Source organism: Thalassophryne amazonica, chromosome 6, assembly GCF_902500255.1.
Source record: "Thalassophryne amazonica chromosome 6, fThaAma1.1, whole genome shotgun sequence".
Lineage (NCBI taxonomy): Eukaryota > Metazoa > Chordata > Actinopteri > Batrachoidiformes > Batrachoididae > Thalassophryne > Thalassophryne amazonica.
The window spans coordinates 19466199-19483235 of NC_047108.1; the positions used below are offsets into that span (position 1 = coordinate 19466199).

At 48.5% G+C, this 17037-nt stretch overlaps 1 protein-coding gene across 1 annotated transcript in view; it reads left to right on the plus strand.

Annotated features, from left to right (window-relative positions):
• slc6a8 (solute carrier family 6 member 8) overlaps window positions 1-17037 on the plus strand; it is a 180193-nt gene that overhangs the window by 84577 nt on the left and 78579 nt on the right. The window contains exons 6-7 of the mRNA XM_034171870.1: window positions 13308-13411; window positions 14080-14204. Of these exons, the coding sequence (XP_034027761.1) occupies window positions 13308-13411; window positions 14080-14204 (229 nt within the window). The remainder of the gene's footprint in view (window positions 1-13307; window positions 13412-14079; window positions 14205-17037) is intronic.

Below are 17037 nucleotides of genomic sequence, written 5' to 3' on the forward strand. Positions count from 1 at the left end.
TTCTTGTAATATTACTAAAATCTTGACAAATATATATATATATATAAAAAAACATCACCGACATAAACTTCTTCCCAATTTTGATTTTTAAGGTCATAATTTAATGCCTCTAAGGCTTTTACTGACTTATCTCTTTTAAAGTTTATAACAGTTTTTTTCTTGTACCTATTTTTGTATTTAAATATTGAAAAAACTGGTAAATGATCGCTAAGATCTGTCATCAAGATCCCATTCTTAATAATTTCATCTGTTCTATTTGTGAATATATTGTTGGGAAGGTGTCGTAGCACGGACCCACAACAGGGGGCGCAAATGAACGGACAATGAGTAAGCCAAAAAGTAACAATTTAATGTTGTGATAATACACAACTAAATGTACAGAAATTTGCACAGTCAATAAACACCAGGTGACGTGTGGGCAGGCTCGAAGATAGAAGACCCCTGACGAGAGAGAAGCCGCGTCCCACACGGCTTCCACCACCAACGGTCTGAAGAACACCAGAGCCGCCAAGTCCCGAGTCCCCAGGTGGCCTCTGTCTTCGGCTGTCGACCCTGGTACTGCTGGCAGAAAGCAGAGATATGATGTATGAGTGTGAGTCCGCACACTCGGTAATTTACAGTCCATACACAGTTAGGAGGGAGCTCCTCCACCTCCAATCACACACTCGTACAGCTCCTGGTTTAACCACTTATCTGGGTTGGGATGTGAGGCGAAGCCGTCGCTGTCACACCAAACGCCAATCCCTCAGACAAGGAAACACTCCAGGAAAACGGCTGTAACAGAAGTTCAGGTTAAACACACAAAGTGTCTGTCAGCAGAGAAATTACCTTGTTAATGGTAGTCGATTTCTCGGCGGGGAGGTGGAGTTGCAGTCCGGCTTATAAAGTGGTGTAGATGAGTGACAGCTGGTGTGATGAGTGACAGCTGTCACTTCCTCTGGGTCTGGCGCCCTCTCGTGCTTGGAGCCCGCACTCCAAGCAGGGCGCCCTCTGGTGGTAGTGGGCCAGCAGTACCTCCTCTTCAGCAGCCCACATAACAGGACCCCCCCCCCTCAACGGGCGCCTCCTGGCGCTTGACCTGGCTTGTCCGGGTGTCTTCTGTAGAAATCGGCCAGGAGGGCCGGGTCCAGGATGAAGCTCCTCTTCACCCAGGAGCGTTCTTCAGGTCCATACCCCTCCCAGTCCACCAGATATTGGAACCCCCGGCCCTTACGACGGACGTCCAGGAGCCTGCGGACTGTCCAAGCAGGCTCCCCGTCGATGAGCCGGGCAGGAGGCGGCGTAGGTCCAGGTGCACAGAGGGGCGAGGTGTGGTGTGGCTTGATACGGGACACGTGGAATACCGGGTGGATCCGCAGTGAAGCTGGGAGTTGGAGCTTCACTGCGGCCGGGTTGATGATTTTGAGGATTGTGAACGGTCCGATGTATCTGTCTTTTAACTTGGGGGAGTCCACACAGAGGGGGATGTCCTTTGTTGAGAGCCACACCTCCTGCCCGGGCTGGTATGTGGGGGCCAGGGAACGCCGGCGGTCCGCATGGGTCTTGGCCCTCGCCCGGGCCTTCAACAGGGCAGAGCGGGCGGCCCGCCACACCCGGCGGCACCTCCTGAGGTGGGTCTGGACCGAGGGCACACCGACCTCTCCCTCCACCAGCGGGAACAATGGGGGCTGGTACCCCAAACATGCCTCAAAAGGGGAGAGGCCGGTAGCAGACGAAACTTGGCTGTTATGGGCATACTCGATCCAGGCCAGATGGTGACTCCAGGCCGCCGGGTGCGCGGAGGTGATGCATCGAAGGGCCTGCTCCAGCTCCTGGTTGGCCCGCTCTGCCTGGCCGTTTGTCTGGGGGTGGTACCCGGACGAGAGACTCACGGTGGCCCCCAGCTCCTTACAGAAACTCTTCCACACCTGTGAAGAGAACTGGGGACCACGATCTGAAACGATGTCCGATGGTATCCCATGCAGCCGCATGACGTGGTGGACCAGGAGGTCTGCCGTCTCCTGGGCCGTCGGGAGCTTCGGGAGGGCCACGAAGTGGGCCGCCTTGGAGAACCGGTCCACTATCGTGAGAATTACGGTGTTGCCCTGGGACGGTGGGAGGCCCGTGATGAAGTCCAGGCCGATGTGAGACCAGGGGCGATGAGGCACCGGCAGGGGTTGGAGGAGTCCCGTAGTCCTCTGATGGTCTGCCTTGCCCCTGGCGCAGATGGTACAGGCCTGGACGTAGTCCCGGACGTCGGTTTCCAGGGACGCCCACCAGAAGCGCTGCTGGACTACTGCCACGTTCCTACGCACTCCGGGATGACAGGAGAGCTTGGACCCGTAACAGAAGTCCAATACGGCAGCTCTTGCCTCTGGTGGGACGTACAGTCTGTTCTTGGGGCCGGTCCCCGGGTCCGGGCTCCTTGTCAGGGTCTCCCGGACGGTCTTCTCCACGTCCCAGGTGAGGGTGGCCACGACAGTGGACTCGGGGATGATGGTCTCGGTGGGGTTCGACAGCCCCGCTTTGGCTTCTTCTTCGTGCACCCGGGACAATGCATCTGGTTTTTGGTTCTTGGTCCCGGGGCGGTACGTGATCTGGAAGTCAAAGCGCCTGAAGAACAGAGACCAGCGGGCTTGCCTGGGGTTCAGCCGCTTGGCGGTCCGGATGTACTCCAGGTTCCGATGGTCCGTGAAAACCGTGAAGGGCAACGATGCACCCTCCAGCAGGTGTCTCCACTCTTCAAGAGCCTCCTTCACCGCGAGGAGCTCCCGATTGCCGACGTCATAGTTCCGTTCAGCTGGGGTCAACCTGCGGGAAAAAAAAGCACAAGGATGGAGAACTTTATCAGCCTCCACGCTCTGGGACAGCACGGCTCCTATCCCTGAGTCAGAGGCGTCCACTTCTACTATGTACTGGCGATCAGGATCAGGCTGCACCAGAACTGGTGCAGTCGAGAACCGGCGTTTCAACTCCTGGAACGCGGCTTCGCACCGATCCGACCAGGTGAAGGGGACCTTGGTGGAGGTCAGGGCAGTCAGGGGGCTAACTACCTGACTGTAACCTTTAATGAACCTCCTGTAGAAATTTGCAAAGCCGAGGAACTGCTGTAGTTTCCTGTGGCTTGTTGGTTGGGGCCAATCTCTCACCGCCTCAACCTTGGCCGGATCAGGGGCGACGGAGTTGGAGGAGATGATGAACCCCAGGAAGGACAAAGAAGTGCGGTGGAACTCGCACTTCTCGCCCTTCACAAACAGCCGGTTCTCCAACAACCGCTGTAGGACCTGACGTACATGCTGGACGTGGGTCTCAGGGTCCGAGGAAAAGATGAGTATATCGTCCAGATATACGAAGCCGAACCGATGCAGGAAGTCCCGCAAGATGTCATTTACCAAAGCTTGGAATGTCGCGGGGGCGTTAGTGAGGCCGAACGGCATGACCAGGTACTCAAAGTGACCCAACGGGGTGTTGAATGCCGTCTTCCATTCGTCTCCCTTCCGGATCCGAACCAGGTGGTATGCGTTTCTAAGATCCAATTTCGTGAAAATTTGGGCTCCATGCAGGGGCGTGAACACTGAATCCAACAGAGGTAACGGGTATCGGTTGCGAACCGTGATCTCGTTCAGCCCTCTGTAATCAATGCATGGACGGAGTCCGCCGTCTTTTTTACCCACAAAAAAGAAACCAGCACCCATCGGGGAGGTGGAGTTCCGGATCAGCCCGGCAGCTAAGGAGTCCCGGATGTAGGTCTCCATTAATTCGCGTTCCGGACGTGAGAGGTTGTACAACCTACTGGACGGGTACTCAGCGCCCGGGACCAAATTGATGGCACAATCGTACGGTCGGTGCGGGGGAAGAGTGAGCGCCAGATCTTTGCTGAAAACGTCAGCAAGGTCATGGTACTCCTTTGGCACCGCCGATAGATTGGGGGGGACTTTGACCTCCTCATTAGCCGTAGTGCCGGGAGCAACCGAGGATCCTAAACACTCCCGGTGGCAGGTTTCGCTCCACTGCGTCACAACCCCGGACGGCCAATCTATCCGGGGATTGTGCTTCACCATCCATGGAAAGCCCAGAATCACTTGGGAGGTAGATGGTGTTACATGGAACACGATCTCCTCCCTGTGATTCCCAGACACAACCAAAGTCACTGGTTGTGTCTGATGTGTGATTAATGGAAGCAGGGTGCCATCTAGTGCTCGCACCTGCAATGGTGCCGGCAGAGCCACCAGGGGGAGCCCTACTTCCTTTGCCCATCTGCTATCCAGCAGATTCCCTTCCGACCCCGTGTCTACCAGTGCTGGGGCGTGAAGGGTTAAATCCCCACAAAGGATTGTTACTGGGATTCGTGCAGATTTGCGGGGTTTCCCCGCGTGCGTGTTATGGCCCACCCTTAGCCCAGTTTCTAAGGATGGGCGTTGTAGTTTGACCGTTTGGGGCAGTCCTTCTGCCGGTGCTCACAAGAGCTGCAGATAAAACACTCCCTGCGGGCCAGCCTCCTTTGTCTAATGTTTGTTTTCACTTTGGCCCTGCTCGTGTCCATAGCCTCCTCAGCAGGGGGAGCTATAGCCACACGGAGCTCTCTGGCAGTGAAGCGTGGGGACGACGTCACCTTTTCGGAACCGGAAGGGGGAGGGACGGCTCGTGCCCGGTCACGCCCCCCGGCCTGCTCCCGACGATGCTCGTTTAAACGGTTGTCTAAGCGTATAACTAAATCGACAAGCCCGTCAAAATCCCGCGGTTCCTCCTTAGCCAGTAGGTGCTCCTTTAGGACCGGGGACAGTCCATTTACGAAGGCGGCGCGGAGCGCAACGTTATTCCAGCCGGACCTCGCTGCCGCGATACGGAAGTCGACTGCATACTCGGCTGCGCTACGGCGCCCCTGTCTCATAGACAGCAGCACGTTCGAAGCGGTCTCGCCTCTGTTGGGATGGTCAAACACTTGTTTGAACTCCCGTACAAACCCAGTATAAGACGTTAGGAGCCGTGAATTCTGCTCCCAAAGCGCCGTAGCCCAGGCGCGTGCCTCTCCTCGAAGCAGATTTATAATGTAAGCCACCCGGCTAGCGTCTGACGCGTACATGACAGGGCGCTGTGAAAAGACGAGCGAACACTGCATGAGGAAGTCTGCGCACGTCTCAACACAGCCCCCGTACGGTTCCGGAGGGCTTATGTATGCTTCAGGGGACGGTGGGGGGGGGTCGTTGAACGACCAGTGGAACGTCTGATACAGGCCCAGGACCAGCCAGAGGAGTGGCTGCAGCAGCGCCCTGATCGTGCGCTTCCACCCTGGCGGTGAGAGCCTCCACCCTCCGGTTAAGGAGGACATTCTGCTCGGTCACTAAATCTAACCGAGCCGTGAAGGCGGTTAAGATCTGCTGCAGCTCACTCAACACGCCTCCCGCTGACGCCTGCGCTCCTGGCTCTTCCATTGGCCGTTCAAGCTCGGGTTGACGCCCCTCGGAATCCATGATGATGGCCGAGAAATCCTGTTGGGAAGGTGTCGTAGCACGGACCCACAACAGGGGGCGCAAATGAACGGACAATGAGTAAGCCAAAAAGTAACAATTTAATGTTGTGATAATACACAACTAAATGTACAGAAATTTGCACAGTCAATAAACACCAGGTGACGTGTGGGCAGGCTCGAAGATAGAAGACCCCTGACGAGAGAGAAGCCGCGTCCCACACGGCTTCCACCACCAACGGTCTGAAGAACACCGGAGCCGCCAAGTCCCGAGTCCCCAGGTGGCCTCTGTCTTCGGCTGTCGACCCTGGTACTGCTGGCAGAAAGCAGAGATATGATGTATGAGTGTGAGTCCGCACACTCGGTAATTCACAGTCCATACACAGTTAGGAGGGAGCTCCTCCACCTCCAATCACACACTCGTACAGCTCCTGGTTTAACCACTTATCTGGGTTGGGATGTGAGGCGAAGCCGTCGCTGTCACACCAAACGCCAATCCCTCAGACAAGGAAACACTCCAGGAAAACGGCTGTAACAGAAGTTCAGGTTAAACACACAAAGTGTCTGTCAGCAGAGAAATTACCTTGTTAATGGTAGTCGATTTCTCGGCGGGGAGGTGGAGTTGCAGTCCGGCTTAAATAGTGGTGTAGATGAGTGACAGCTGGTGTGATGAGTGACAGCTGTCACTTCCTCTGGGTCTGGCGCCCTCTCGTGCTTGGAGCCCGCACTCCAAGCAGGGCGCCCGCTGGTGGTAGTGGGCCAGCAGTACCTCCTCTTCAGCGGCCCACATAACATATATTATCAATTAGCGTTACAATTCTGGTTTGTTTTGTTATCAAGGGGAATAACCCCAAACTATACATTGAATTCACAAAATCACTTGTTCTTTGGCAACTGGAGCTTTCTATATTAATGTTAAAATCTCCACACATAAAGAGCGTTTTGTTTTTGATTTGATGGAATAATTCTATTATTTTATCTGTAAATTTCACAACACAAGAGTCTGGTGCTCTGTATACACAACTGATTAGAATATTTAGATGTTTCATGTACAATTTCCACTGTCACAATTTCTATGACATCATCTATAATTGTCATTTTTTCTACAATTGTACATGTCAGATCTGTTTTTGTGTACAGAGCAATACCTCCACCTTTTTTTCTCTCTCCTGTTTACAAAATACAGCTCGTATCCCTCCATTTGAACATCAGCCATGAGGTCATCTTTAAGCCAAGATTCTGTGATTGCAACAATGCTGAATCTATTTTTAAACTGATTTGAATAATTTAAATAATCTTTTATTTTTGACATTTTACAATACAAGCTTCGGCTGTTTATATGTATGAGTGACAGGGTATCTTCTGTAATTTTTTCACTATTTAGCTGTTCTTCCATATAATACTCACAACCAATTGTTTTTAAGTCAGATATACTTTCATCAATGTTGGTCTCTATGTCACGTATTTTATCATCTATTTCCATGTTTGATTTGATTTTTTGTTGGTCAAATTACCAACTGGCGTCATATTTAATTGTCTATTCAGGTCTGTATTTCGTAAGGTCCTCCATGTTTTTGATTTGTATACCATTTGTTCCTTCTTTCACTCTAATCCACACCCTACAGTTCCAGACCCATGTAGCAACAATGTGTTTCTGTTTTTTTAGTAGTCTTGCTTCCCTGGCAATATCTGCATTTTTTTTCATTAGATCCTCATTTATATACACACTTGTTCCTTTCAGATTCTTTGCTTGTCTTAATAATTCATTTTTGTATTTTCTGCTTGTAAATCGTATAATAATGTTAGATAGTTTATTTTTTCTATCTTTGGATGGAATAGTACGACAGTCTGATATAGTGTCTTGATGGATGACAACACCTTTTTGATATAAAAAATTTGTAACTTGTTCCAGTGTTTGAAGTTCTTCAGGTGGTGCATCCTCCCCACTGGCTCCACTAGAGTCCACTACTCTTGCATAAGTCCGATGTTTTGTTTCTAAGCCAGATATTATAACATTGTCTTTTCTAGTGTATTGTTCAAGTTCATCCACACGTTGTTCAAGTTTCTTAATAATCTTGTCCTTCTCTTTAACAAGATTTTGGAGCTCTTTAATCTCCTCCATCAACTTGTTTAGATTAGACATGTCTTTTGATATACGGTTTAATGAGGTCTTTATCTCCTCTATATCTTCCTCAAGTTTATCCGTTTTCCTAGGTGGTGCCATGTTGACTATTGTGGTTTAGTACTGGCCACTATTAATTGCGAAACAATTCTCACCCGTAGTCTCCACCACCACAGGACCAGTCGCCGCACACCGCCCTGCCCCGATGTCAACCTCGGATATAGCTGCTGTTAGCCTCGGGTATAGCCGCCACCAGCCTTGGATGTAGCCGCCGCCAGCCTCGGATGTAGCCGTCGCTAGCCTCGAATGTAGCCGACGCCGCGGGCCCTGATGGATCGCCTCCGCCGACGCTGCGGGCCCGATGGACCGCTGACGCCGCGGGCCCGGATGGATTGCCGACTCCGCGGGCCCGAATGGATCGCCGTCGCCGCGGGCCCGGACGGACCACCTACGCCTCCGCCGCGGGCCTGTATGGATCGCCTCCACCACGGGCCTGGATGGACCGCCTCCGCCAACACCACGGGCCTGGATGTTTCGCCTCCGCCGACGCCTCGGGCCTGGATGGATCACCGACGTCGACGCCGCAGGCTTTTTTTTTTTGGCTGAAAAGTTAACTCCATGACTGAAAGTTAACTCTGTTAACTTCTTCTGCTGTTAAAGCTGCCAAATTTCATAAATGTCACTCGACATCTGTTTCTCTGCTTCATGTTGTTGAAAAATAAAAATTCACGTACACCATCCTCTGCTGCATTGGTGACAGACTTCACGCGCAGTTCGACCACATTTGTACTATGTGTGAAGGGGCCCTTTGCCTGGATAAAACCAGCGGTACACAGGGCATTATCGGCGGCAGCAGAACACCGCCGTTCTCACGCACGTCTTAACCTGCGATTGTAAAGGATAGAACTGGGTATTAACCCCCGTTGCCTGACGTGTGCTGGATGCTACGGCGTCAAAACGCCGCTTTATTCGGCGGATTTAGCGGCGTTTTATCCGCGTATTTGCGGCTAGTACAGCGGTCAAAATGCCGGCGAAATGCTCTGCCCCTTTCCACCGTGAAAACAGCCGGAACTACCGCGAACTTCAGTCTACGTACTACCTGCCGACAAAACCGTCTATGTGTAAAAGGGGCTTTAAGGATCAAACGTCGTTGTTAACGCCGGCACTAGGGGGCGTGGCTTAGTTCCAGCTTTACCGGGAATCATCGAAAAAATTATTCAACATGTCGAATAATTCCAGGAGCGCTCCTGGAGAATTCACGTGATGATGAAGACAACGCGAACAACGGCGTTTGATACTTTTTAATATCCGTTTCATCCTGCCCCTTCCTGTAGTGCCGCAGTTTACACCACCGTAATTGGCGGCCGGCGTTGTATCCCTAATCAATGGCGTGTAAAACAGCGATAGAGCCCACATCGGCGTCCTCAAGGGCGTTTTAACTGGCGACAGAGGCAGACAAAATGGCAGCGCTGGCGGACAGTACACCGTTCTAAACGCCACCTCCCGGTTAACGGCGTTTCAAACGGCCGATAGGCGGCGGTCAGTATAGAAATGCTAACGCGCTGCATGCAGGCCTCTCACTCGCAGCCAGCTCCAGATATTTTTGCAGAGAAGCTCCAGTATGCCTCCTAAAAGAAAACTGGCAGCGGCAAGGACTTACCAAGAGGTCTGGTTCAGAAGCAGAGGGCAGGCCTGTGGTGGAGACGGGGAGGAGGGGAAAAGGAAGGAGAAGAAAAAGCTGGGGATGATCTCCCTCCCCCTGCAGTGACAGAGGCATGTATTCCTGCTGCTTCAGCCTATTATACTCTGGGGGCGGTGCCTATATGCAAAAGTTCCTGGAGTAACACAGGACTTGCCTGGATAAAACCAGCAGTACACAGGGCATTATCAGCAGCAGCAGAACACCGCCGTTCTCATGCGCGTCTTAACCTGCGATTGTAAAGGATAGAACTGGGTATTAACCCCCTTTGCCTGACGTGTGCCGGATGCTACGGCGTCAAAACGCCGCTTTATTCGGCGGATTTAGCAGCATTTTATCCGCGTATTTGCAGTAGTTACGGCGGTCAAAATGCTGGCGAAATGCTCCGCCCCTTTCCACCGCGAAAACAGCCGGAACTACCGCGAACTTCGGTCTACGTACTATCCGCCGACAAAACCGTCTATGTGTAAATGGGGCTTAAGAGTGTGCATATCATGTAACAATAAGAAATATACTCGAAACCTGGATTACTCTTTTTAGTCACATAGCACTACTATTATTCTGAACACTACTGTATGTTTTTGAAATTGTAAATCTTACTGTGAAATCTGACTGTTTTGTAAATAATTGTACAAAAAAAAAGAAGCCTGAAGCAGTTCCTGCATTTATGTAAATAGTTGTATTTAACTGTTTTTTCTATATTTGTCCATATGTTTTTGAAATTTTCAATTTATATTTACATTTTAAGTTATGAAAATGGTTTGTTAAACAAGTTTGTGGTTTTCACAGTAAAAAAAACAAAAAAAAAACAACTTTTTTTCTACTCGGATTTTATGTTTTTTGTGTGATTTTAGGTTTACTGTGTTCATAGAGTAGGTCAGAATGAATGACAAACTGTAAAGTCACACAGGTGAGTTTGTGCTGAAAAAAAAAATGACACCAAACAAGGCCATGTAAACACTTTTTAAAGGTAAATTATAAAGGTGAAACCAAAAGTATTCCCAAACAGCCAATTATATCCAGGACTCCAGAGGGTTATACTAAAAACAGATTTATAGAATTAATCAACAGCACCACCTTGTTTAGTATTAGGGACCACTTGCCTTTAAATGACAGTGTCATTTAAAGGCAAGTGTATATTTGGCTTTAACCACGTTTCACATAAAGTCATAATATGGAAATTATGTTCCAAAATTACAAAAAAATTATCAGTAGTGATTTAGAAGACAGCAACCTTGTATGAATAAAGCCGAGACCAGGGGACCAGGGGTGTTCAGCTCCTTCCAAAAAGAGCCCAGAGGGTGCAGGTTTTCTTTGCAACCACACACTCCAGCAGGTGATTTCACTGATTAACTGATTCCATCTGCTCAAAGTGGTGTTCATCTGTGAAATCACCTGGTGGAGTGGGTGGTTGCAAAGAAATTCTGCACCCTTTCTGGAAGGATTTGAACACCTATGGCCTAGACCAGGGGTGCCCAAGTTCGGTCCTTGAGATCTACCTTTGTGACACTCTCAGTTGTCTCCTTGCTCCAACACACCTGAATCCAATGAAAGACTCGTTAGCAGACTTTTAATGAGCCTTTCATAGGCTGGACTAGACTAAGACACTTACTGAATTTGGCAGATGATATGTTTGAACTAGAAATTGATTTCTTAATGTGACTCATGTCACAGGTTTACAGAAGTCTAAGGACCGATACTGAGATATAGTTGAGATTTTTTGATGTGTGAGGCCTTCTGTTCATATCAAAAGTGCTATGAAATGGGTGCTACATTTTTATGACAGGAACCTGGTGTTTCAGTATAACTAATAAAAAGGTGTAAAGTACTGAAGAGTCTGTTCAAGCTGCAAAATATCAAATAATGTCAAATAATGCATTTCCTCTTTAAAGAACCAGCAGTTCCAAAGAAAGTAAAGATGTGGAAGAGATTGTGTGCAGATGGTTATTTTTAATGGTTTTCCTCTGTTTCATGTGGAGAGAAACAGTAAAAACTATCCTGAATGGACACTTGGCAAAAATGATTTCCAATTTTTAAATCATTTTTCCCTGACCTAAGAGTCTGTGCAGCTGGACTGGGACAGAAACTTATTTTCAGCTTCTCAAACAGCCTGACGTGTTGACCTGTGGGATGCACTGTTGGACATTTCAACTAATTGTGCAAACTGATCACTGGTAGAGGTTTGGGAGGGCAAGCAGAGCACCCGGAACAAAGAAAGAGACTTTACCCAGAAAACAGTCTGATAAGAGTCTGATAGCTTCACATAATGCAACAAAAATCTGCCCTATACTCATAAACCAGCCCTCATGCGATACAAAAAAAAAATAGGGCTGATTAATCACACACTTTTACTATCACTTTTACTGCTCTGGAAACTGGCAATAAAATCAGGGCGATACAAATCTTAAAACAGGGGGATTTAAAAAAAGACATTGAAAATACCAGGCTTTGTATCTGCCTGCTTTTCATCCAATCAGGAGCCCCATTTCTCAGCCCCACCAATGACACACCCCCATTTTGTGTTACCCTGGTGACAGGTGCAGGATCCTCATAGAGCAGGGGTGCTCAAGTTTGATCCTCGAGAGCTACCTTCCTGATACTCTTAGTTGTCTCCCTGCTCCAACACACCTGAATCCAATGAAAGGCTCATTAAAAGCCTTCTAACGAGTCTTTCATTGGATTCAGGTGTGTTGGAACAGGGAGACAACTTGAGTCTCACACTGAAGTTGTGAGACATGAGTAAAGAGGACACTCCTTCGCTGTCAAAGCACAGAGAGAGAGAGAGAGAGAGAGAGAGAGAGAAAAAGAGGAATCAGCCACAGAGTTGACTGATGACATGAGTTTTCAAATGACAGGAGCTCCACTTTACGCTCCATTCTCAGCCTTATAGGGAGAAAGGATCAACAGAGCAGAGAGCAGACTGGCTGCTTTGTCACCAGGCCTTTATGACTGACCTAAAACCGCATTGCTTTTATTTTGCAGCCTGTTTCTCTCTCTCTCTCTCTCTCTGAAATGATTAATCCAATCAATGTGCATCGCTCCTCAAAAATATCCGCTCATGCCAAAAAGAGAGAGGTGGATTTGATGAAGTTTAATAAATCCAGGTACAAGTCCTCTCTCAATGATGATCATCTTTCAGCTGTGCTTCACATTTGATGCATTTTTTTAAAGATCAACAGAGACTGTATTTCACTCACTGAATAAGAAAAAAAGAAATGAAAAACACAAAAATGTAAAAAGTGGTGGAAAATACAAATGTAGTCATGCACGGACATGATAAGAACTCGTGCACTGGGACACTTTTCTCTTTTTTCTGCACAGTTCAGTGACAGTGATATTGTGACTTGTCTTTATTATCTGGTTTACAATGATAGTTGATGTGACGTCTTCAGAAAACTAAGAACCTCCTTGTTCCAACAGTAAGTTTCCGTTTCAACGGTATATTAAACTAAAAATGTCTTTGGGGTCAATGTGACTGAAAATGATCACAAATGTAATGAGTCAGAAATGTTTCACATTTTGTTCACTGTTGTCTTGGAAAATTTGATTGAATAAATTACATTTTTGTGAGGTAACCTCTTTTTTTCATTGCCTAACCAAAACATCTACTTTGTCAAAATAATGCTATTTACTGCTTTTTATATAGGAATTAAATTATTATTGTGCAGACTTGAGTTTAGCCTTTTGGCCCGGCCCTCCACAATATTTTATGTTTCTCATTTGGCCCTTTGCAAAAAATAATTGTCCACCCCTGACCTAAGCACGTTTTCACGTCTTGAATGTAAATAACGGCAGAGAAACTGGCCAGAAAATCGATAGCGATTACAAGCGCAGAGCGTGCATTTTCCACTGACAGCACGAGACCGCTGATGCGCTTCAACCTTCCAAGATGGGCGGCTCAGCGCTCCAGGTCACATGACCATAATATCTGTCTATTATGGGATGTCTGTGGGTTCTCATTCCCATAATGCTCATTACAGAGCCGCAGCCAATCAGCTGTGTGATGTCAGCATCTTCACCTGTGAACTTTGACCCTGCAGGTTTGGATTGATGCAGGTACGCAGATCTTCTTCTCCTACGCCATCGGACTGGGCGCCCTGACAGCCCTGGGCAGCTACAACCGCTTCAACAACGACTGCTACAAGTACGGCACACAAACACACACATTGCCATGGCAACGAGGCAGACAAAATTTAAAAGATTAAAGAAATATACCAACATAAAACCAACCTGAACCCACGTCAGGTCGGGTCCACACCAGGGAACCACCCTGGGTGCTGTATGGCAACTAGTCAGCCAGACAAGCGGCCCATCCCCACCTGCAGAAAGGAGACACCCATCTGCAGACGAACTCAGTGGGAGGATATCAGAGACTCCGCCCCCATGCCGGACACTGACAGTGCCGCAGTACAGACTGGACATGATGCCCAGAAAGTTCTTGAGGATCCCACAAATTCAAAGTTCCTACTTTCTCTGAGGTCAAAGGTCAGATTTGACAACCAACAACTTACTATTTTTCTTAATAATAATAATGTATTTCTTTCAGAAATTGGCAATAATGTAACTTAAAAATAATTTCAATCCAGCTGTCGGATGTTTTTCAGGTTAGTGCATCTTTAAAAAAAAATGTTTTTTTTTCTAATTTAAATATAAATATATTTAAATATAAAATATAAAAATATTTCTGTCAGTGACAGCAATGGCTTTGGAGTGACAGACACCCCCCACCCCACCACCACCACCACCGGAAGGCCGTGATCAGGGTGAAAACGGTAAAAAACTGACCCCTGATCTTCCTGCTCTGTCCCACAGGGACGCCTTCATCTTGGCTCTGGTCAACAGTGGAACCAGCTTCTTTGCCGGCTTTGTTGTCTTTTCAATTCTGGGCTTCATGGCCGCCGAGCAGGGCGTGGACATCTCGCTGGTCGCTGAGTCGGGTAAATATTGGTTTTATAACTTAAGAAGTCATGACACCAGTTGAATCTCAAAATCCTACTTACAGTCATTACTCATTTTAAATGAAGTCTTAACGAAGATTTGCATCAGTATCAGGTTACGGGGGCATGTCCAGGTGCTCCTGCGGGTGAAGTGGGTTCAGAAACAGAGCCAGTATCACATCATTGGCTGTTTGTCCACCTGGCAGTTTATTGTAAAATGCTGTTACACCTACCTGTGTCCAGGTGGGGGCGGACTTGGGGCCCTGGGGCATGTGTCCAGGGATCTCTGGCCATAGTAAAATGGTAAATGGACTGCATTTATATAGCGCTTTTCCATCTGCATCAGATGCTCAAAGCGCTTTACAATAATGCCTCACATTTACCCCAATGTCAGGCTGCTGCCATACAAGGTGCTCACTACACACTGGGAGCAACTAGGGGATTAAGGATCTTGCCCAAGGGCCCTTAGTGATTTTCCGGTCAGGCTGGGATTTGAACTGAGGATCCTCTGGTCTCAAGCCCAACACTTAACCACTAGACCATCACCCCATGGTACTCAAGAACCTCCTTGTCCAGCTGTCCAGGTAGTGACTCGCATTTTGTGCCTGGGCCCTTGAAGGCATGATTTGGTGGTTCTGCTGTGATCCTGTGTTCTTGGGTTGGGGGGTGTTGCACTTGGATTGGCTGGGGGTTTTGCTGGGGGTGGTGTGTCTTGGTGCTAACCACAACCTCCTGTGGGTGGTATGGGTCTCCTCCCCTGTTTGGAGTCAGTGCGCGCCCAGTGCTGGTGGGTTCCCTCACTGGCTCTGGCAAAGGGACCTTGGAATTAGGGGTTACGGCAGTACTTGTGGGTAATGCCAGCATGCACCCAGTGGGCCATCCTGGGTGGGGCATCGGCCTGGTCCCCTTGCAGGTTCTTGGATCCTGTCTGATGTTGGGACCGGGGATTTGTGTCCTATATTGCATGTACACAGGGTGGCCTCAGGCCTGCCTGAAGGGTGGTTAGACGCAGCTGATCTTTGGTTGAGTCTCACATCCTGGTAGCCCAAGGCAGTGACCCGATCCTGTGAGTCAGTGTGACAGCTGAAACCTGAGCAGCTGAATGAAGCAGAGTTACTGCTCGAGCGAGCGCATGACCACAGTTATATTTAACCTGCATGAACCTTCTGCTGTGGTTCTGATCCAAAAACTGAAACCTGATGACCCACCTCACAGGCCGAAGAAAACAATATCTCAATGTGAGAATAAATCAAACCAGAGCTTTGAACAACATGTTTTTCTGCGTCAGATTATTCCAAACGCACTTTTTTGTTTTTCGCGTCAGATTATTCCAAACTCAGCCACATGGGTGTCCGGCCAGTACATTCTGAGTGCTGGCCCCAAGCCCGGATAAATGTGGAGGGTTGCGTTAGGAAGGCCATCCAGTGTAAAATGTGCCAAAATGAAAGATCGGTTGAGGTCCGGGTTCACAATGACCGCCACCGGTAATGTTGCCCAACAGGGTGCCGGCGGAAATTGGGCTACTGCTGGGTGAAGAAGAAGAAGAGGAGAACATGTCCACAGACAGTGGGAGAAGAGCACAACTAGAAGGCTGGAAGTGAGAGTCAGGACTTTGAATGTTGGCAGTCTGACTGGTAAAGGGAGAGAGAGCTGGCTGATATGATGGAGACGAGAAAGGTAGACATATTGTGTGTTCAAGAGACCAAATGGAAGGGAAGTAAGAGCAGGAGCATCGGCGGTGGGTTCAAGTTGTTGTACCATGGTGAGGATAGGAACAGAAATGGTGTTGAGGTCATTTTAAATGAAGAGTATGTTAAGAGTGTGTTGGAGATTGAGTGTCTGACAGGGTGATGAGTGTGAAGTTGGAAATTGAAGGGGTGATGATGAATATCATCAGTGCATATGCCCGACAGGTAGTCGGTTAGATGAGGTGGTGGAGAGTGAATCCAAGCATGAAAGAGTGGTGATAGGAGTGGACTTCAATAGGCATGTTGGTGAAGGGAAGGTGATAAGGAAGTAATGGGTAGATATGGTATCAATGACAGGAATGTGGAAGGACAGATGGTAGCTGATTTGGCAAAAAGGATGGAAATGGCTGTGGTGAACACCTACTTTAAGAAAAAGAAGGACCACAGGGTGACATACGAGGTCTGTCCATAAAGTATCGTACCTTTTATTTTTTTTAAATTATATGGATTTGATTCATATGTTTTCACATCAGACAAGCTTGAACCCTGGTGCGCATGCGTGAGTTTTTCCACGCCTGTCGGTGACGTCATTTGCCTGTGAGCACGCCTTGGGAAGGAGTGGTCCCGCCCCCTCATCGGATTTTCATTGTCTGGAAATGGCGGAATGATTTGGGGGTTTTTTCCATCAGAATTTTTTCAGAAGCTGTTAGAGACTGGCACCTGGAAACCATTCGAAAAATGTATCTAGCTTTCGGTGAAAATTTTACGGGCTTCACAGAGAATAAGGTCTGTTAGTACAGCTTTAAGGACCCCTTTAAGGACGCTCGGGGCACCGCGCTCCGAGCTGCGACGACGCGGCACAAGCCACCGGACCATTTCTTAACGGATGGCTCTGTGGATACGAGACCATCGTGTGCTCTTTCTCTGGTTATCACAAGATCTGGACATCAGCCATTTTCCGGCAGATTTCACTTTTAACAAGAGATTTTGTCATGGAAAGCCGCGAGGAGGCTTCGCGCGTCACGACCGATTCGCTTTGGAAGCGAGACAAAGGAACACCTCCGTTTCGGCGTGTCAGAGGACAAGTTTGGACATGTCTATCTCGGCTTTCAATGCTTACCAGTCCAGTAAGTATCAGTGAAATT